The sequence below is a fragment of the Bos grunniens genome, chromosome X, assembly GCF_055505025.1.
Source record: "Bos grunniens cultivar Pamir isolate PY7600 chromosome X, Bosgru_T2T1.0, whole genome shotgun sequence".
NCBI classification, from domain to species: domain Eukaryota; kingdom Metazoa; phylum Chordata; class Mammalia; order Artiodactyla; family Bovidae; genus Bos; species Bos grunniens.
The window spans coordinates 110046520-110063878 of record NC_141194.1 but is presented as its reverse complement, the minus strand read 5'-3'; the positions used below and the strand labels follow the sequence as shown (position 1 = coordinate 110063878).

Below are 17359 nucleotides of genomic sequence, written 5' to 3'. Positions count from 1 at the left end.
TCATGAATCACAAGCCTAGCAGCTCCAGTAACAGTGGCTTTCAACAATTTCTCTGAAGAGCTCAAACTGTGTGATGGATTCAGTTTCACTGGGCTTTATGTACTGTAAAAATAGAGGCTCTAGAGGCTGGGTAACATTTGTATCATGCTGGTTACACTTAATCACAGGAGCACAGTGGGTGGGCTGGTGGATGCCAGCACCCTGGAGTTCCGGGACTCACTGGGCATAGAGGGAGGGACGCTGGTGGAGTGCAATGTTTACCAACCTGGGAGTGTCACTGCTTCCACTCTGGCCATGGGACTCCTACCTGTTTGGAACGTTGGGCCTAGCTTGGTGGGGGAGGCATGAGATAAGAGATAGCAGCAGAGCATGTAGAACTTTCTGCTACAGGACAACCATGGGTCTGGAGGTGGAAGATGCCAGAGAAAACCTTCCTGGAGAAGCCACGTCCAACCTCAAGCTTACAGGATGAGTATAAATCAGTAAGGCAAAGAGCATGAAAGAAAACAAAAGCAGGCAGAGGGACCTCACGTGAAGAGGCCTGAAGACCAACAAGGCCATCATGATTTTAAGGAAACAGGAAGCCAGGACAGCAGAAAGGGAAAGACTTGTGCAAGACTGGAAAGATAGAGGGAAGCCAGTCCACACAGGACCCGCTAGGCCACACTCGGCGGTCTTTACTCCCTGGATGACAGCCATAGCCTCCTACCTTATCTCTTTGATCCCGTTGAGCCCGTTCTCCATACAGCAGGCAGAGAGATTGTTTCAAATAGGCTTGCTCATGGCCTCTTGCTCCCACTATCGCCAGAGTAAATCCCATGTGGCTGTGGGATTGGCTAGGCTGGTGAGACGGGAGACAGACAGAAGTAAACCCCTGGGAAGATTTGTGTTCAAACACTGAATTATATATTTAAGAAGTTGTATTAGGGTCCTCCAGATACAGAATGCATAGGAGATAAAGTTCTACAAATACAAATATACCTATCTATACATATAGAGATATAGAAAGATATTGATTTATCCTAAGGAATCACCTCATGCAATTGCAATTATGGAGTCTGGGAAGTCCCTCACAATATGCCCTCTGATAGCTGGAGTTCTGTGAAAGCCATCGGTATGAGTTCTAGTTCAAAGGCAAGGGAAGATCAATGTACCAGCTCAAGTCCTCAGGCAGAGAGAGAGAGGGAAAGGGAAAAAGATGTGTGTTTGTGTGTGTGTGTGTGTGTGTGTGTGTGTGTCGGGGGTGGGGGGCTGAACAAGTTTCTCCTTCTTATACCTTTTGGTTCTATGTAGGCCCTTCATGGATTATATGATGCACACTTACATTGGAGAGGGTCATGTGTGTTACGCGGTTCACCAATTCACATGTTGATCTCATCTGGACACTGCCTCACAGACACATCCAGAATTCATGTTTAGCTAAATATCTGGACACCCTGTCATCCAGTCAAGTTGACACACAAAATTAACCATCACAGAGGGAACAGAACCATGTACAGTGACTGAGTGGGTTGTGAGAAAGTTGGGAGGACCCTCACATATGAGTTTAGGGGCTCAGACAGTAGGATAGATGGTGAGCCATTCTAGAAGGTTGAATAGGTTCACTTCCACTGGAGGAAAAGTAGGTTGTGGCATGTTGAGTGTGTGGTGTGGAGTGTCTTAGGGGAATGAAAGAGGGAGGTCTAAGCTGAAACAGCAGGTATTGGAGTCACTTGAGGTACCACGAAGATGCTAAATGAAGTCTGGGTATGGGCTCGATGGGCCAGGCAGGCAGGAGACTATAAAGTCCTAGAAAGCAAGGGAGGAGAGTGTTTTTAGCAGAAGAGAGAGGACAGTAATACAAAATGCTTCAAGGAAGTTGAGTAAGATGAGTAAGATGGATTGAGCTGTCAGAAGGGCATTGGTGACCTTGGCCTGGGGCACTTTTAGTTTGCTGGTGGGCCGGAGTCAGGTAAGCAGAGGAACGTCTGGGAGGTAAAAGGGTGGAGACAGAGTTGGGGCAACACTTTCCAGGAGTTAGGCTTCCCTGGTGGCTCAGGGGGTAAAACATCTGTCTGCAATGTGGGGGACCTGGGTTCGATCCCTGGGTCAGAAAGATCCCCTGGAGAAAGAAATGGAAATCCACTCTGGTATTCTTGCCTGGAAAATCCCATGGATGGAGAAGCCTGGTAGGCTAGAGCCCATGGGGTCACAAGGAGCCGGACACAACTGAGCGACTTCACTTTTCCAGGAGTTGAGAAAAGATAGTAGCACCAATGAGACAAAACACCATGGTAAGAGAGTTGGGTTCCTTAATATTTGTTTGTTTACCATTCAGGTCATTTTTATTCAATAATTATGAGTTTCTACCATGAGGGACACAGTGCAGTAAGTGCAGGGGAGACAGAGAGAGGCAAGCAAAGCCCACAAGGTCTCTGCCCTCATGGAACTGCTATCAAACGCTGAAAAGGATGTGGCAATATTTTTGTGCTGAAGAGAGTGATCCTGGAGAAGGGAGTACCCAAATGCCCAGGAAGCTGCATAGATAAGTCCCTGATAGAGCTGAAGCTGAGCACAAACATGAGGGCCACCAGCTCTGCCAAGGACGGCCTGCGGGCAGTGGGAAAATCCCATGGTGCCAGCTTCCAGTGAGAACTCTGCTAGAAGCTGAGTGCTTCACAGTCCGTGGCCCCTTCCCTGCCATTTTCTGAAGGGATCACCGAGGTACATTGCCTAGGGTCACACAGCTACTCTTGAGGAGCCATGGCAGGAAGGGCAGAGCAGCGGGATGGCAGAGCCTGGACTCTGACCCACCCCATCCTCCCTGGTGTGTCCTACTTGTGTTATGACCTGTCTGCTGGCCCTGTCTTGCAAGAGTAAAGGGCAGGGCAGAGTGGGTCAGGGGCAAGAGGATATTTCCTGAAACTCTTGTGAGTCATTTCCTCCCTTGGACCTCCTCCTGTTCTGTCCCAGGGTCCTTGAGTTAAAGGCAGGGACCTAGCCTCATGGATCTGCATCTAAGCCCTGTCTATGAATTGCTATGTGAACTGACTCACAACCTTGTCCATCAAGGGCCCCAGATTGCCTGTCTGTAAAATGGAGGACCCTGGGAAGAGGATCGGCTTTGTGGATCTTTGGAGACCTTGTCATTAGTTTGCCAGGCCTCTCTCTCACTCACCCGGGGTTATCGTCTCTGTGTCTTCCTCCAGGTCAGAGGGGCTGCCGCTGGATGTGCTTTTGAGGCTTCAGCGTTTGCGTCTTTACAGAACTTTTTCCACCTCTCCATTATTGTGGGCCATGTTCCTTTGGCCCCTGACTGTCTTGAATTCTACAGACATGTCACATTTCTCTCACTGGATATGGAAACAATGGAAAGCAGGTGCAGCGCTTTGTGACGAGTTACCTGGCAGGCAAGGCCAAGGACTCGGTGAGGTCACCTGGTCCAACCTCATCCCTGGGGAATCAGGAGAGAAGTCCTTCCCCACCCATGACAAGGATTCCCTGCACCCGAGGGACTGATAGGCAGTTGTCTATGCCCTCCGGGTTTTTGAATCTACTGCCAGCTTCTAGTGGAAGGGATTTGTGGGTCAATGGGGAGATGGAAAGGAAGAAGGAGCTGCGGGGTGAGCAGCTGCTATGCTGGGCTAGCCGGGGGAAGGGGGTAGAGGGTGAGCTTCCTGTCATCACACTTGCTCTTGGCCCTGCTTCTGTTCCACCTGAAGGGCAGTCCAGAGTTATGCTTCGGGCCATTAGCCAGCAGCTATCACCCTAAACTAGGTGGTTACATCTCCCCCTGACTTGTCCAGGCGGCCACTCTTCACAGGAGGAGCTGAAGGAACTCAGAGCATCTCAGTGGTCCCTTTCTGCAGGTAGGCTCATCAGCCAGGTCTGGGCCTGTGCCAGTGTCTTTAACTCACTTCTGCTGGAGCTGCTTCCCCCACACTCCCAGGGAAGCAGAATGTGGCAGTATTAAGGGCAGGACCAACACAAAACAATGCCCTGCTCCTCTCCCCATAGAGCCATGGACTTCCGACCCGTCGGTTTCTATCTGTCCTCGAGAGCAGGAGCCCCATGAGGATGGGGACCTGGCCCCTAGCCCCAGAGCCTGACATGCAGGCAGGCTTTTTTAAGATGGTCCTTCTGGATGAGAGAAGCCCACACGTGGAAACCAAGGAACCCCCTGTCGCTTCCCACTGATGACTGTGTCCCCTGCCATTTATTTCCCTCTCTCTGCTCATGATGTGGCCCCCCTTCCCTGGGCCAGCTACCATCCTTGAAGTTTGCTTTCTGTCCTTCCTGTTTTTTTAAGGAATGGAGGGACATCTGCCAGGCTCTGGCTTGGGGAAGGCCCTGGGGCTCCAGGCATGACCTCAGTACCAGCTGCTTCCAGAAGCAGGAAGCAGAATTGTTTACAGGTTCCTAAGTTTCATTAGCAAGTAGAGAGGAAGCTCCCAGATGCCTGGAAGAACTGGGTTTGCAGCCAAAATCAGGCTTACTAGCTGGGGCTTGATGTGGAGTTGCCTGAGACTCTGCTGTCCATGGAGCGGCGGGCAGCAGACCGTCACACCCACTGGGTCTGAATGGTCTCTTCCATAGAATCCCAACATAAGAAAGGGCTTAAAGAGCACTGCTCTGGGTCAAGAGGGGCTGGAAGAACCCCACCATACTTCCCTGAAACCATGAAACAGTGGGAAGCTGGATTTTAGCCCCATTTTCCATGTGCAATGAGAAACTGAGGCTCAGCACAGAGGAAGCAATTTGCCTAAGATGCTCCAGGGTCAGAGGTAGGAGACGCTCACAGGTGTACTGACCCCAGGCCTCGGTTCTCACCACCTCCCACTTCTGCTTGCAAGGGAGGTGGGAGCAAGTAGCAGCCGTGGCTATCAGACCTCAAGCCATTCAGGAATCTCTCCACAGAGTGCGTGGCCGGCTGAACAGCTGGGAGAGGCCAGTGGTTGGAAGCTATTGGTGGGGGCAGGTGGTTGAGCAGGCAGAGAAATAGACAGACACAAGACGAGGGCAGACAGGCAGACATGCAGAAAACAGCCTGAGGTGAACCCTTGCTCTGTGGGGAGGGCGGGATTGGAGCTGTCTAGATTTCAACATGAACTTGTATGCAATTAACTGGGTTTGTTTGCTCCCCAGTGGAGGCTCTACGCTCAGGATCACCTTTAGGGAAAAAGATGATATGTTTTCTTTGGAGACGCTTAGCTTGAAGGGAGGGAGAACTTTCACCCCCAACCCTTTCTGTTAATAAAGTAGCTCTTATTTTAATAAAGATTCAAGCCCTCCAGCAGTCAGTTCACAGGAAAGAAATACAGAAGATCAATAAACATATGAAATATGCTCAGGTTTATTCATAATTAAAGCAATATAGATTCAAACAACAATGAGATAGAGATAATTTTTCACCCATCATAATGATGCCTTATGGAAAGTTTCCTAATATCTTCCACTGACATGGCTGTGAAGAAACCAGCACTTTCTTCCCCTGGCTGAGGTCCCACTTGGTCCAGCCTCTTCAGAGGGAATAGTGTCAACAGCATTCAAAACTGTCAGCACGTGCACCCCTGAACCCCACAATTCCACTCCTAGGCTCCAGCTCTACAAAAAACATGTTTGCAAAGAGGCATGTCCAGGAATGTTCCTTGCTCCATTGTTTATAAGAGAGAAAGGCTCTAGACACCCCACTGCCCGCGAGTACGTCAATAAACAGAAGTGCAGTAAAATACCATGTTGGGTTCAAATGACGTGAGGCAGATTTGTTCTGACACGGGAGATCCCCAAGGCACACTGTTCACTTCAAAAAGTAAGTTTCAGAACAGCACGTACTGCAAATGTATGATCTCATTTGTGTAAAACACTGCAAATACACAGACACATACATCTAAGCCAGACGTTCTCTGCACCCATCCTCCCCGCTTCCAGGTCATCAGTCTAACCTACAGCTGGGGGAGATATTTGGGCTCCCTGGCTCTCTTGTCTGGAAGCCTTCCACTAGGGTTGAGGTCTCTATAGCCCACCACTCACACTCGGCCCTGGGCCGTGTTCCTGGCCCCCCTTAGACTTAGAATACCGCTCTGTTCCCGGGGTGCTCTCACTCTCTGGGCCCCTAAGGTTGTCCAGCCAGACAGTGGGGCTTCTGGAGTGTTTGGAATGAGAGTTTGGGGCAATTTTAGAAGGAAACTGTGGTGTTGGTGCCCAATCCAAGAGAGGTGGACATGTTAAGGTGGTGAAATGCCAAGGTTTCTGGGTGGCACTGGGGGCGTAGGGATTGGGAATGAAGTCTCCCCACCCTTTTTGCTTGGATTTAGGTGGTAGGGTACTTTGCCACCAGGGGACAGTTCTTCTGCATGCACCTGGTCCTAGTGACCCAGTGCCCAGGAGTGACCCGGGCACCCAGGGCCTGGGAGTGACCCGGGGGCTAGAGTCAAGGCCAGTTGGTAGTCAGAGAGGAATCTGATCTGAGGTCAATAGTGCAAAGTCATGCCCATACCTGGTGCTTCCCAGGTGGCATTAGTGGTAAAGAACTCACCTGCCAATTCAGGAGACATAAGAGATGTGGTTCGATCCCTGGGTCATGAAGATTCCCCAGAGAAGGAAATGGCAACCCACTCCAGTATTCATGCCTGGCGAATTCCATGGACCAAAAAGCCTGATGGGCTACTGTCCAGGGGTCGCAAAGAGTTGGACACAGCCAAACAACTTAGCATGCACGCATATCCATACTTATTCAGCTCTGCTGACTTGACCGCTCTCAAGATCAGCCACCCTGTAGGGAGGAGGCTATTAGTTCAATTTTCCAGTGGGGAGACTGAAGTCCAAAGAATTAAGTTCGTGTGGAGGATAGGCAGGGCATATGGCTGCCACGTAAAATACAGGGTACCCAATTAAATGGGATACTGTTTTAGTGGACATACTTCCCAAATGTTGCATGTGTGAGTGTGAGTGTGAGGGAAAGGGACTGAACCTGGGTCTTCTGCATTGCAGGTGGATTCTTTACCATCTGAGCCACCAGAGAAGCCCACATGTTGCTTACTTAGGCTAAAAAAGAAAAAAAAAGCATTGTTTATTTGAAATTCAAAGCAAGTGGGCATCCTATATTTTTCTCTGTTCAATCTGGCAACCAGCGCCTGCCAGAAACCTACGGCTGGTTTCTGCTTTGCAGGCTCCTAAGTCCCACAGAGCACACTTCTTTCTCCTAAGGTGACCCTTCAGAAAGCTCAGATTTCATCACAGCTGCTCCACCAGAGCTGGAAAGGGCTTCTCCTGGGCCCTCAGGAATGCAGGCAGGGCCTCTGTAAGCTCTGTTCTAGAGAGCTTGTTCCTAGCACTGGACAGGTGGGACCAGGGAGGAGGTTAGGCAACCCAGATCAGCCGCCCTCTCTAAGGGAGCTGGCCCCTCACTTTCTTCTTCCTCACTGTTTTCTTCCTCCCTTCCTCTCCTCCCCCCACCCCCGTCCTCCTCTCCCTCCCACCTGGCCCCAGTTGTGCTTGGTTTCTTTACAAATAGCCTCCTCTTCCTCAGGAGCTCTGAGGCTATTCCCAAGAGCTGAGGGTTTGCCTTTGGTGGCTGTATGAGTCAGAGTTCTCCAGAGAAACGGAACCAATAGGATGTATGTATGTGTATGTATGTGTGTTGTTGCACTCACTCACTGAGTCGTATCTGACTCTTTGCGACCCCATGGACTATAGCCCACCAGGCTTCTCTGGCCATGGGATTTCCCAGGCAAGAATATTGGAGTGGGTTGCCATTCCCTTCTCCAAAGGATCTTCCCGACCCAGGGATCAAATGTGGGTCTCCTGAACTGGCAGGTGGATTTTTTTACCACTGACTTACTATGCATATATGTGTGTGTAAAGAAAATTTTATTTAAAGAAATTGGCTAATGCCATCATAGAACTAGAACGGCCAAAATTTGCAGGACAAGTCAGCAGGTTGGAATGTTAGGGAGGGGTTGAGGTGTAGTCTTGAGCAGAATTTCTTCTCTGGGAAACCTCAGTCTTTGTTCTTAAGGCCTACAACTGATTGAATGAGGCCCATTCAGAGTATCAAGGATACATAATGTCCTTTACTTAAAGTCCACTGATTATAGACATCAACAGCTAAAAAAAAGTCTTGATAGCAACATCTAGACCAGCACTTGATGGAATAACTGGAGACCTTAGGCTAGCCACATGGACCATAAACATGACCACTGAGGTCTATTCAGTAGGGAAGCTGAGGGAAAATTTGACTTAGAATAGGGGGTGCAGGGCTGGGGACACTGGGGGCTCCAGTAAGCAGGCCCCTCTTCTCCTGCACATCCCTCCTTTGGTTCTCATGGTTTCTGTCCAGGCTGATCCAGGGCATCAAAAGCCATGTCCCTTGCCTGGGAACTCTGGATGGGGGAAGGAAGGATGCACTCTGTAGAGGATGCTTTCTGAAGGGGGCTATGGCCTGGACTACTAGCCAGAGCTGGCTTTGCAGAAACCATGATGGGATCTAAACCTGCTTTGGCCACTGACTGACTCTGGAGTCCTGTGCCAGCCCCTGCCTCTATCTAGAAATGAGGTCAAATCGGATGAGCTGAGAGCTAGGGCAGTTTTCCCAGGCAAAGATTCAGAGCCTATCGCTTCTCCTAAGTTGCTTACAGAGTAGCAGAGACGAAGACCTTGAACCCAGCCAGCAAGATACAGCAGGAACAGGAGGTGCTGGGTCCAAGGCTTGAACTCAAAGTGGGAGTCTGGCTCCACCCCTGTGTCCAGCTATATCTTCCTCAGAGAGCTGATTTCCCAAGCCTCCTCTGAGCCTTGGTCCCTGTGCCTTCTTGGCCATTGCTTACAATTGGTGGTGATGGCAGGAGGAGCAGTCCCTAACCTTAAGGAAAAGATGCAAGTGCCAAAGGATGAAGACCTGCTTCTTGGAAGCTTTAGGGATAACCAAGAGTGCTCAGTGGCAGCAGGTAAGGAGCCCCCGTAATGTCCCTTCCCTTGGGTATCTGCACCTGTGCATGTATGTTAGAAAATGCACAGGTGTGGCTTGGCAGAAGCATGAATGTGTGTTTGCGTGTATTTGTGGGTACCTGTGTTTGCGTGTATTTATGGGTACCTGTGTGTGAGGTAACGGGATTGATAAAGTGAGTCTTTTGTAGCGTGTGAGAAGGAAGGTTGGATGAACACCCCTCCCATTGCAAACCACCAATGGGTCTTATTGCAAAACACTCAGTGGGCTCAATTTATAAGATCATTCAAAGCAATTCTCTCTCCTAACCTTCCAGTACCTTTTTCTGCCCTTTAGAGTAAAGCTCCTTAAGATCCACATAAGGTCACCTCCTCAATATACTTACTGCTGTGGCATGCTCACCCAGTCCATAGTGCCTTTAAGCCTGTCCTATAACATCCCAAGACTCTTCTTCACAGCCTTTGCACTAGGTGTTCCCTCTTTCCCCAGATTTTCTATGGCTGGATTCTTTCAGGTCTCTGCCTCAATGTTGTTTCTGACTTTTCTAGAAGTATCCCCTTCTTTCTGTCTTGTTATCCTGTTTTTATTGTTTTGGGAGCATGCATCTCTTGATTTGCACTGATGGATTATTTCCTGTAACCCCCGCTTTTTCGTCACCACTTTCTTTGTACACATACAATCAATTTTTTATTGGTGTGATCTTATTTCTTGGCCATTGCTTGCTCTTTAAGAACCTAGCCCAGAGCTTGACACTCAGTAAACACTTACTATATTTTGAGTACATGAAGAAATTGAGATCTGAGATTAGCCAGTAGATATCAGAGAATGGGTGTTGAGTGCTTCCTAAGATGTTGGGGGACCCTATCCTATTTTTTGGTGTATTCTGTGCCCATGAAGCCTTGGGATAGCCTCTATGGGTGTTCCTTGGGTCTCTGTTCTTCTCCCTAGAAATGAAGGAGCATATGTCTCGGTTGCTGGGTGCTTCTCAGCGGCGACAGAGGGTGGATCCAAAGGCTGTTGGCTCTGCTGTGGTTTGGAATACGGCTGCAAACCAGTCCAAGAAGATGGTACTGTATGGCATTTGGTGGCTAGCTTGAGTTTGGGGGAGTTTCCTACAGTTGTAGCAGCTCTGGTATGGAGATGGTAGGTCAAGCAGGGCAGATGTTGACTTTGGGGGAAGGACAAAGCTCCTGTGTACTGGGCAGGCAAATGAGGGCAACGAAGTCTGGCAAGAGATCATGGCCATTCTTTGTTAGTTCAACCTTGAGGGTCCAGAATGTCTGAAACACACATTGCTTGGGGAGTACATATCTACTTTCTTTTATTAATAAATGAGTAAATATATCTATATTTGAATCTCTATATGTATATATATGTTATGTCTACTTCTCTCTATATATATATTTCTGTATAGAAATATGCAAAAGTATAAAAATCATTATATATATATAGTTGCTGTTTAGTCTTTAAGTTATGTCTGACTTTTTGAATCCCCATGGACTGCAGCACGCCAGGCTTCCCTGTCCTCCACTATCTCCCAGAATTTGCTCTAATTAATGTCCATTGAGTCAGTGATGCTATCCAACATCTAATCCTCTGCTGCCCCCTTTTCTTTTTCCCTTTAATCTTTCCCAGCATCAGGGTCTTTTCCAGTGAGTTGGCTCTTTGCATCAGATAGCCAAAGTACTGTAGCTTCAGCAACCGTCCTTCCAATGAATATTCAGGGTTGTGTATATATATCTAAGCATATATAAATATAGATATACATGTATCTATATCTATCTTAGGGCTGGGACTAGGATAAGGCAAGTGAAATGCCTATGCTCTCTGGCTACTAGGAAATCCAGTCAATTGAATCTGAGCATTTTGTAGCCAATTCTTTAAGTTACATTCTATATGAGTGAGGGAATGTTCTAGAAAAAATGGTGGCTATGCTGTTGCAAAGGATACTGGGAAAAGGCAGCTATTTTGGAGAAGAGGAAGTCCTGACTCTTCTTGGGAATCACATGAATCCCATCATCCTTCTGTAGCCAATTCTTTTAACTACATTCACCTTGGGTGACAGAAAGTTTTAGAAGCATGGTTGTTAAACCATTGCACGTTTACTAGGAAAAGGCAACACCTTTGGAGAGGAGGGAGACCTGACTTTTCCAGGCAATCATGTGAGTCTCATGTTGTGCAGCCCATCTGATAAGTAAGCTACTTTTACTGCAGATGCGGGCAGTTTTAGAAACATGGTTGTTATACTGTTGCAAAGGTTATAGGAGGTGGAGGGAAGGCAAACTGACTGGAGAGGCAGGGAGACCTGATGTTCTAGAAAATCAGCTGAGTTACATTTTGTTCCCTTGTAACGAATTTTTTAAATTATGCTAACCATTTGAGGGAGTGTTGTGGAGAAAATGGTGGCCATGTTGTTGCACTCAGTTCAGTTTAGTTCAGTCGCTCAGTCGTGTCCGACTCTTTGTGACACCATGAATCACAGCACGCCAGGCCTCCCTGTCCATCACCAACTCCCGGAGTCCACCCAAACTCATGTCCACCGAGTCAGTGATGCCATCCAACCATCCCATCCTCTATTGTCCCCTTCTCCTCCTGCCTTCAATCCCTCCCAACATCAGGGTCTTTTCAAATGGGTCAGCTCTTCGCATCAGGTGGCCAAAGTATTGGAGTTTCAGCTTCAACATCAGTCCTTCCAATGAACACCCAGGACTTATTTCCTTTAGGATGGACTGGTAGGATCTCCTTGTAGTCCAAGGGACTCTCAAGAGTCTTCTCCAACACCATAGTTCAAAAGCATCAATTGTTCGGCACTCAGCTTTCTTCACAGTCCAACTCTCAAATCCATTCATGACCACTGGAAAAATCATAGCCTTGACTAGACAGACCTTTGCTGACAAAGTAATGTCTCTGCTTTTTAATATGCTGTCTAGGTTGGTCATAACTTTCCTTCCAAGGAGTAAGCGTCTTTTAATTTCGTGGCTGCAGTCACCATCTGCAGTGATTTTGGAGCCCAGAAAAATAAAGTCTGACACTGTTTCCACTGTTGCCCCATCTATTTGCCAAGAAGTGATGGGATCAGATGCCATGATCTTAGTTTTCTGAATGTTGGGCTTTAAGCCAGCTTTTTCACTCTCTTCTTTCACTTTCATCAAGAAGCTCTTTAGTTCTTCTTCACTTTCTGCCATATCTTCTTTACTTGCATTAAATATGGGGAAAAGGCAGCCATTTTGAGGAGGAGGGAGACCTGATTGTTTCATGAAATCACTTAAGTCTAGTAGTTCTGTGGATGATTCTGTTAGCTATATTCACCTTGGATGTGGGCAAGCTGCTTATGTTCTAACTTTGATGTAGAAGGTGGGGGCACTGAGAGGGATTTAATTAATCTCTAGATTAATTAGAGTTGCCTGTTAGGACTAGAGGAATTTACCTTTAAAAAATAGAGTCCTTATATTAATTGTACAAATTAAATTTAGACATTTAGAATTAAATGTATCAATTCTATATATTTATTCATTATTTATTTTTGAGTAAAATGTTAATGGAATGCTATTGCCTCTGAGAGAAACACATGAAAGAAAAAAATCATAATACTACTCTGCTCATTTGGGAAAAAAGTGTAGTGTGCCTTAAAAATATATGAAAATAAAAATAACATTTTTTGGAAATAATTGACAGAGGGAAGCTGCACTTGCTGCAATTCATAGATTTAAAAAAATCCCCATCAAATGTAAATAAAAATCTGATGTTTTGAAATGTATATAACTCTAAGTAGAGAGTTTCTAAAATTAAAAAGAAAAGAGAAAAAAAGACAACTCCTTTGAACAGTTAGACCTGTCAAATGATTGGTGATCACAAGTTATCATCAGGCTTGCATATGTTGTTAAATTAATTCTTATGATATTGATGTGTTAAAAATAAAATGTTTTACCTCAAACAAACAAACAACACATCCTACTCACTCATCATTATTTTACCTTCAACTCTCTCAAAAAGCATTTTCTCCTTCTGATCCCAATCTATAAGAAAATCAAGGGGGTGGTATGGAAATTTTTCTAGGAGAGACTCTCCATTTAATATTTCCTAGGCAGGTTGATAGGGAGTCTAGGGGTCCCCAAGGAGAGAGGGGTCTGGAATTCTCAAGGAGGAAGAAAGGACAAACTTTTTTTCTTTCTCCACATTCCTTAGGATTATATAACAATAATGTATCCTGCCTGAGGACAGTCTCTGGATTAAGGACAGTCTTTGGATTAAACCTTCTGGCTAATTCTGTTATCTTAAAATGTAAATTATGGGAGTAGGTCTGACGAGGTCTTTACAACCTCCAGACATTCTTTGGATTCATTAGAGAGTATATAACTTCATTGTCAACACTAGCAAGCGGGTACTCTTTCTGCCCCCTTCTGATGCCTATGTCAGAAGCTTTCTCTATCTCCTTTATACTTTAATAAAACTTTATTACACACACAAAAAAAAAAAAAAAAAAAACTCTTCTTTATAGTCCTGGAGTCTTCCTGACACACACTGTCCTTTTAATGCTGTTTTTGAGATATCTTACTGCTTGCAATGCAGGAGACGTGGGTTTGATCCCTAGGTCAGGAAGATTGCCTGGAGTAGGAAATGACAACTCACTCCTGAAGTCTTGCCTGGAGAGCCCCATGGCCAGAGGAGCCTGGTGGAGGTGGGGAGGTGGCAGGCAGCCAACTTGTGTGACTCTCAGGCTCTTCTGATTCTGGAGGATCAGGCACCACATGACTCCCAATGGGGTGTGCTGATGCTCCCAGACAAAGTATGGGCCCAAGCAGGATACTTCGACTGATGGTTCCTTTCCCTAGGGGCCGCAGCTGCGGGGAGTTGGAGTGGTGGGAGAACAAGGCGATGGCGGTGCCCAACCCCAGGAGAATCCTGGCGGCTCCCAGGGCATGAGGTCCCAGTTTGAGCGGTAAGAAGGACCCCATGGACCCTGCGGGAGAGAAAGGCCAGGGCTTTGTGGGCAGGGACCCAGGGAGTTGGCAAGCAGACTGCCCAAGAAGGAACAGTGAACAGCTGGCCATGCTTGGAGTATGGGGGCTCTGTTGCCTCCTCACCACAGCCATAGAGCCCCCTGGCCCCTTGCCTGTTCAGGGCCTCCTAGCATCCCACAGCTGGGCCAGCTCCCAGTCCTCAGGCTTCAGGACCTGCGACCAGAGAAGGGGAAAGCTCCAGGCGGACAGACTTACGGTCCAGAGGAGTCCACAACCTTACCCATCTGCCTTTATGGCTCTCCTGGGACCACCAGAGGCTCTGACTCTCTGTGTTTTATTTCCCAGCAGCCGAGAGTTAAATACACTGGCTGAGATTGGTCTGGAAGAGCTCAATGAGCTGGAGATGGAGATCATGAGAAGACAGGTGAGTGTCTGATTGCCAGGGACCCACTTGAAGGTGGGAGGCAGAATCATGGTGAATGGGTGGGTGGGGCCACCCACCTTGAGGATACCCAGCCTCTCCAATCGTATTCACCTGCTAGCAGTGGAGGCGAAGTCAGGCTTGCTTCCCCATTCACCCAGCCTTCTTGTCCTCAGTGTCCTATCTTGAAGCCTAGACTCAACTCCATCTCTCTGCCTGACATGTGGGAAGGGAGAAGGGAGAAGAGGAGGAAGAGGGAACATCAGAGGATAAGAGAAGTTTATTCATAGAGAGTGATGCCAAGAGGTCTGATCCAGGGGTCATGTTCATTCAGGCCAAATTCAGGTCTCCTTGGTTTGAGACCCCAGCAGGCATGGGCATGGGCAGGAGGGATGTCTTCCCTGGTGGCCCTCTCTGGCCTTGCATGTCACCCCATCCTGAGGCCCTCATTCTGGTGCTGCTGCCCCCATCCCCTTCCCTGGCAGCTGGGATGGGCTGGCTTCTTCCAGACAATGGGAAGAACTGGTGATGGTAGGGGCAAGGTGGCGGGGACTGAGAACACAGACCACCCAGTCTCTGGGTTCCACTGGGCCCACCCCCAGCCCCTGGTCAGCTGCTCTGCCTGTTTGTTGCCCAGAGACCCATTTCCTCCCACAGTGCAGCAGAAGCCTTTTTTGGTCTAAAGTCATATTTTCCCCCCATTGGTGTGTTGTGGACTTCCCTAGAAGAGCCTTGTTCACCAGCCAGCTCTGGTCTCTCTGCAGCTGTTCATGATTACTGAGCGTCTGCGCTACCTGGAGGACCAGAGTGCCACCTGGCACCAACGGGAGGTGCTGTTATTCACCATGCTGCTGTCTTCCTGCATCACCAACCTCTGGCTGTGGATGCGCCAGTGATGTTTCCTGCCGGTCCACCGAGCAGCTAGAGCCCTTCAGTCCTCCCCTTCTTCCCTTCTCTCCCTCAGCCACCTCTGCCCATCCTCCTTCTAACTTTCAGCAGCCTTCAACAGCATCATGACCATTTTCCACCTCTGCCCGAGGGAGGCCCTAGCTGCCAGGAGGTGGAGGAAGTGTAGAATCGTGAGGGTCAGAATGGGCTGAGATCGAGCCTCTTTGCAGGGAGAGGATGGTGGTTTCCAGTCCCCACAGTAACAGCAGGGGTATGTGCTTCCTCCTTCCCTGTCAGGGCTCCATGGTGACCATCTTGGAGCTAGACCTTGCCTCTGGGCCCTCAGTGTCTCTTCTGTTTCATCCTTAGCAGGAGCTTGGCTGTGTCTTCCCTGTTTTCTTCAATGTTGTGCTCAGGGCTCTGCACATAGAATGTTCTCAATAAAAGTTCAGTTATAGCAGCAAACCCTGGTGACTGAGTTTCTTGCATCCAGAACTCGAGTGGGGACAGCCCCTCTGGACAAAATCCTTGGTTCCTCCTTCCCAGGCTCCTCCTGCCTCTCCATTGCCAGCCCAGGTTGGGGAGGCACTCCTTAGGAGCAGAGTTTGGCAAAGCCCTTCCTGTGGGACTTCCACCAGCAAATGCTTATAGGGATGTGGTTTTGCAGCAGCAGCTTGTCCTGGTTGGACATTACAGGGATTCAATCAGAGAAATCTCCTGGATAGGACCACAAACTTTTCCATTTGCTCAGGAAGAAAGTGAGGCCCAAAGAAGGGAAACATGGCCCTGGGGTCATCTGAGACAGGGATGGGTCTAAGATGGGTTCTCCTGAACCCATCTAAGGTCTAGGGCTTGGCCTGCCTCCAACAGATCGCTCGGGGACCAGCCCCAACTCGGCTCTGGAGGCTGGATGCAAGATCACATAGAGGGACTTTGAACCCTTCTCTGTGTCCACAGCTCTGAAATGTTCTCATAGAGGACAGGGTGCTGAGTAGGATACTGGGACTTGGCCTAAGAGGGCAGGAGTGTCACTGCTTCAGGCCTGGCCTCAGGGCCAATGTGCTGGGGCCAGGAGGCCATCAAAAGAACTGTTGCCCTTTCTCTGGGACCAAGGGTTAAATACACATTTCTCCACGGGCAAGGACCTGGATCATTACATTATTATTGGCTTTAGTGGCTCAACAGAGCTTATCCCAGCCCCCAAGTCGGTCAAGGCTTCTCCATTTCTAAAGGTGAGAGAGTGTGCTAGTCACTAGATATAAAATAAACATGATGGCATGTGTGTGTGTGTGTGTGTGTGTGAGAGAGAGAGAGAGAGAGAGTGTGTGTGTGTAAGTGAGGAGGGAGGGTGAAGGGAAGAAAATTGAGTCCTGGAGCCTGCTCTGACTCCGCCTCACCCCCTCTTTGTCCCTCATTGGCCCCATACAGTGAGGGGGAATTCCTCCTCTCTTGACACTCGGGGGCTTGCGGTACTTCTGAGAGTAGAGCGTGGGTCTCCTGTTAGCACCATGCCATCCCATGCACATCACCACTGGAGCTTGGGCTCTGCTGAGAGCAGAGATAAGAGCATTTGGCAAAGAAACCATTGGAAGATTCCCTCTCTGGTCCCAGAGCAGAGGGGTGGGACTGGGGTGCCAGAGGAAAAGCCCTGCAGAATGGGGACGAGGCAGTGCCCGGCCACAAGGCCCAGGGAGGACCAGGAAGCCACCCCTCCCCGCCTCCACCGCTCCTGAAGATGCTCCTTGCTTCTGCTCCAATCAGGCTATGGCCACACTCAGAGGCTGGCTGGTACTGCAGGGCGGGGCTGGGCCTGCCCTCTGGGACACGGTGTGCATGTGTGCGAGCAGACACAGACATGTTTGCAGAAAAAGTCTGGTTGAAAATATGTTGTGAAACAAAGGTTCACCCTTGGGAGCAATTTAGCTACGATGCAAACAAACAGTGGGGCGGCCCCTGGAGAAACGCCTCCCGGGCCAGGTGGCTGCCCCTCCAGCCTTTGCAGTGACTGCTCACTGATCTGGGCCCTGCCTGCCTGCACCATGTCCACTCCAGGCTGGCCTCCTCTTCAGGACTCCACGGGGGTCCTATTGTGGGGGCTGGCGTGGTCTGCCTGGCCCTCCAGCCCTAGTCTACCTGGAACATCTGTCCCCTTGCTGATATTTCCCT

General features: G+C 48.7%; 1 protein-coding gene across 3 annotated transcripts; it reads left to right on the top strand.

The window, feature by feature from the left end:
• The first annotated feature begins 7501 nt into the window (after window positions 1-7501).
• Window positions 7502-15658, top strand: FATE1 (fetal and adult testis expressed 1). Of its 3 annotated transcripts, XM_086385977.1 has the most exons (6): window positions 7502-7595; window positions 8823-8924; window positions 9872-9990; window positions 13756-13862; window positions 14230-14308; window positions 15070-15658. In XM_086385977.1, exons 2-6 carry the CDS (start codon window positions 8852-8854, stop codon window positions 15199-15201), a joined length of 510 nt encoding a protein of 169 aa, XP_086242103.1. In that variant the 5' UTR covers window positions 7502-7595; window positions 8823-8851; the 3' UTR covers window positions 15202-15658. The 3 variants fall into 3 exon arrangements, with proteins under 3 accessions (XP_086242103.1, XP_086242102.1, XP_086242100.1); XM_086385976.1 differs by lacking the exon at window positions 7502-7595 and having other exon boundaries at window positions 8758-8924; window positions 14233-14308; XM_086385974.1 differs by lacking the exon at window positions 7502-7595 and having other exon boundaries at window positions 8758-8924.
• Window positions 15659-17359: the final 1701 nt, after the last annotated feature.

Bases quoted from the DNA above. Each gene is read 5' to 3' on its own strand.
- FATE1 (XM_086385974.1), top strand. From the start codon at position 8,816: ATGGCAGGAGGAGCAGTCCCTAACCTTAAGGAAAAGATGCAAGTGCCA. The intron at 8,925-9,871 runs GTAAGGAGCCCC...TCTTCTCCCTAG, and splicing joins AGAGTGCTCAGTGGCAGCAG to AAATGAAGGAGCATATGTCT. The intron at 13,863-14,229 runs GTAAGAAGGACC...TTTATTTCCCAG, and splicing joins ATGAGGTCCCAGTTTGAGCG to CAGCCGAGAGTTAAATACAC.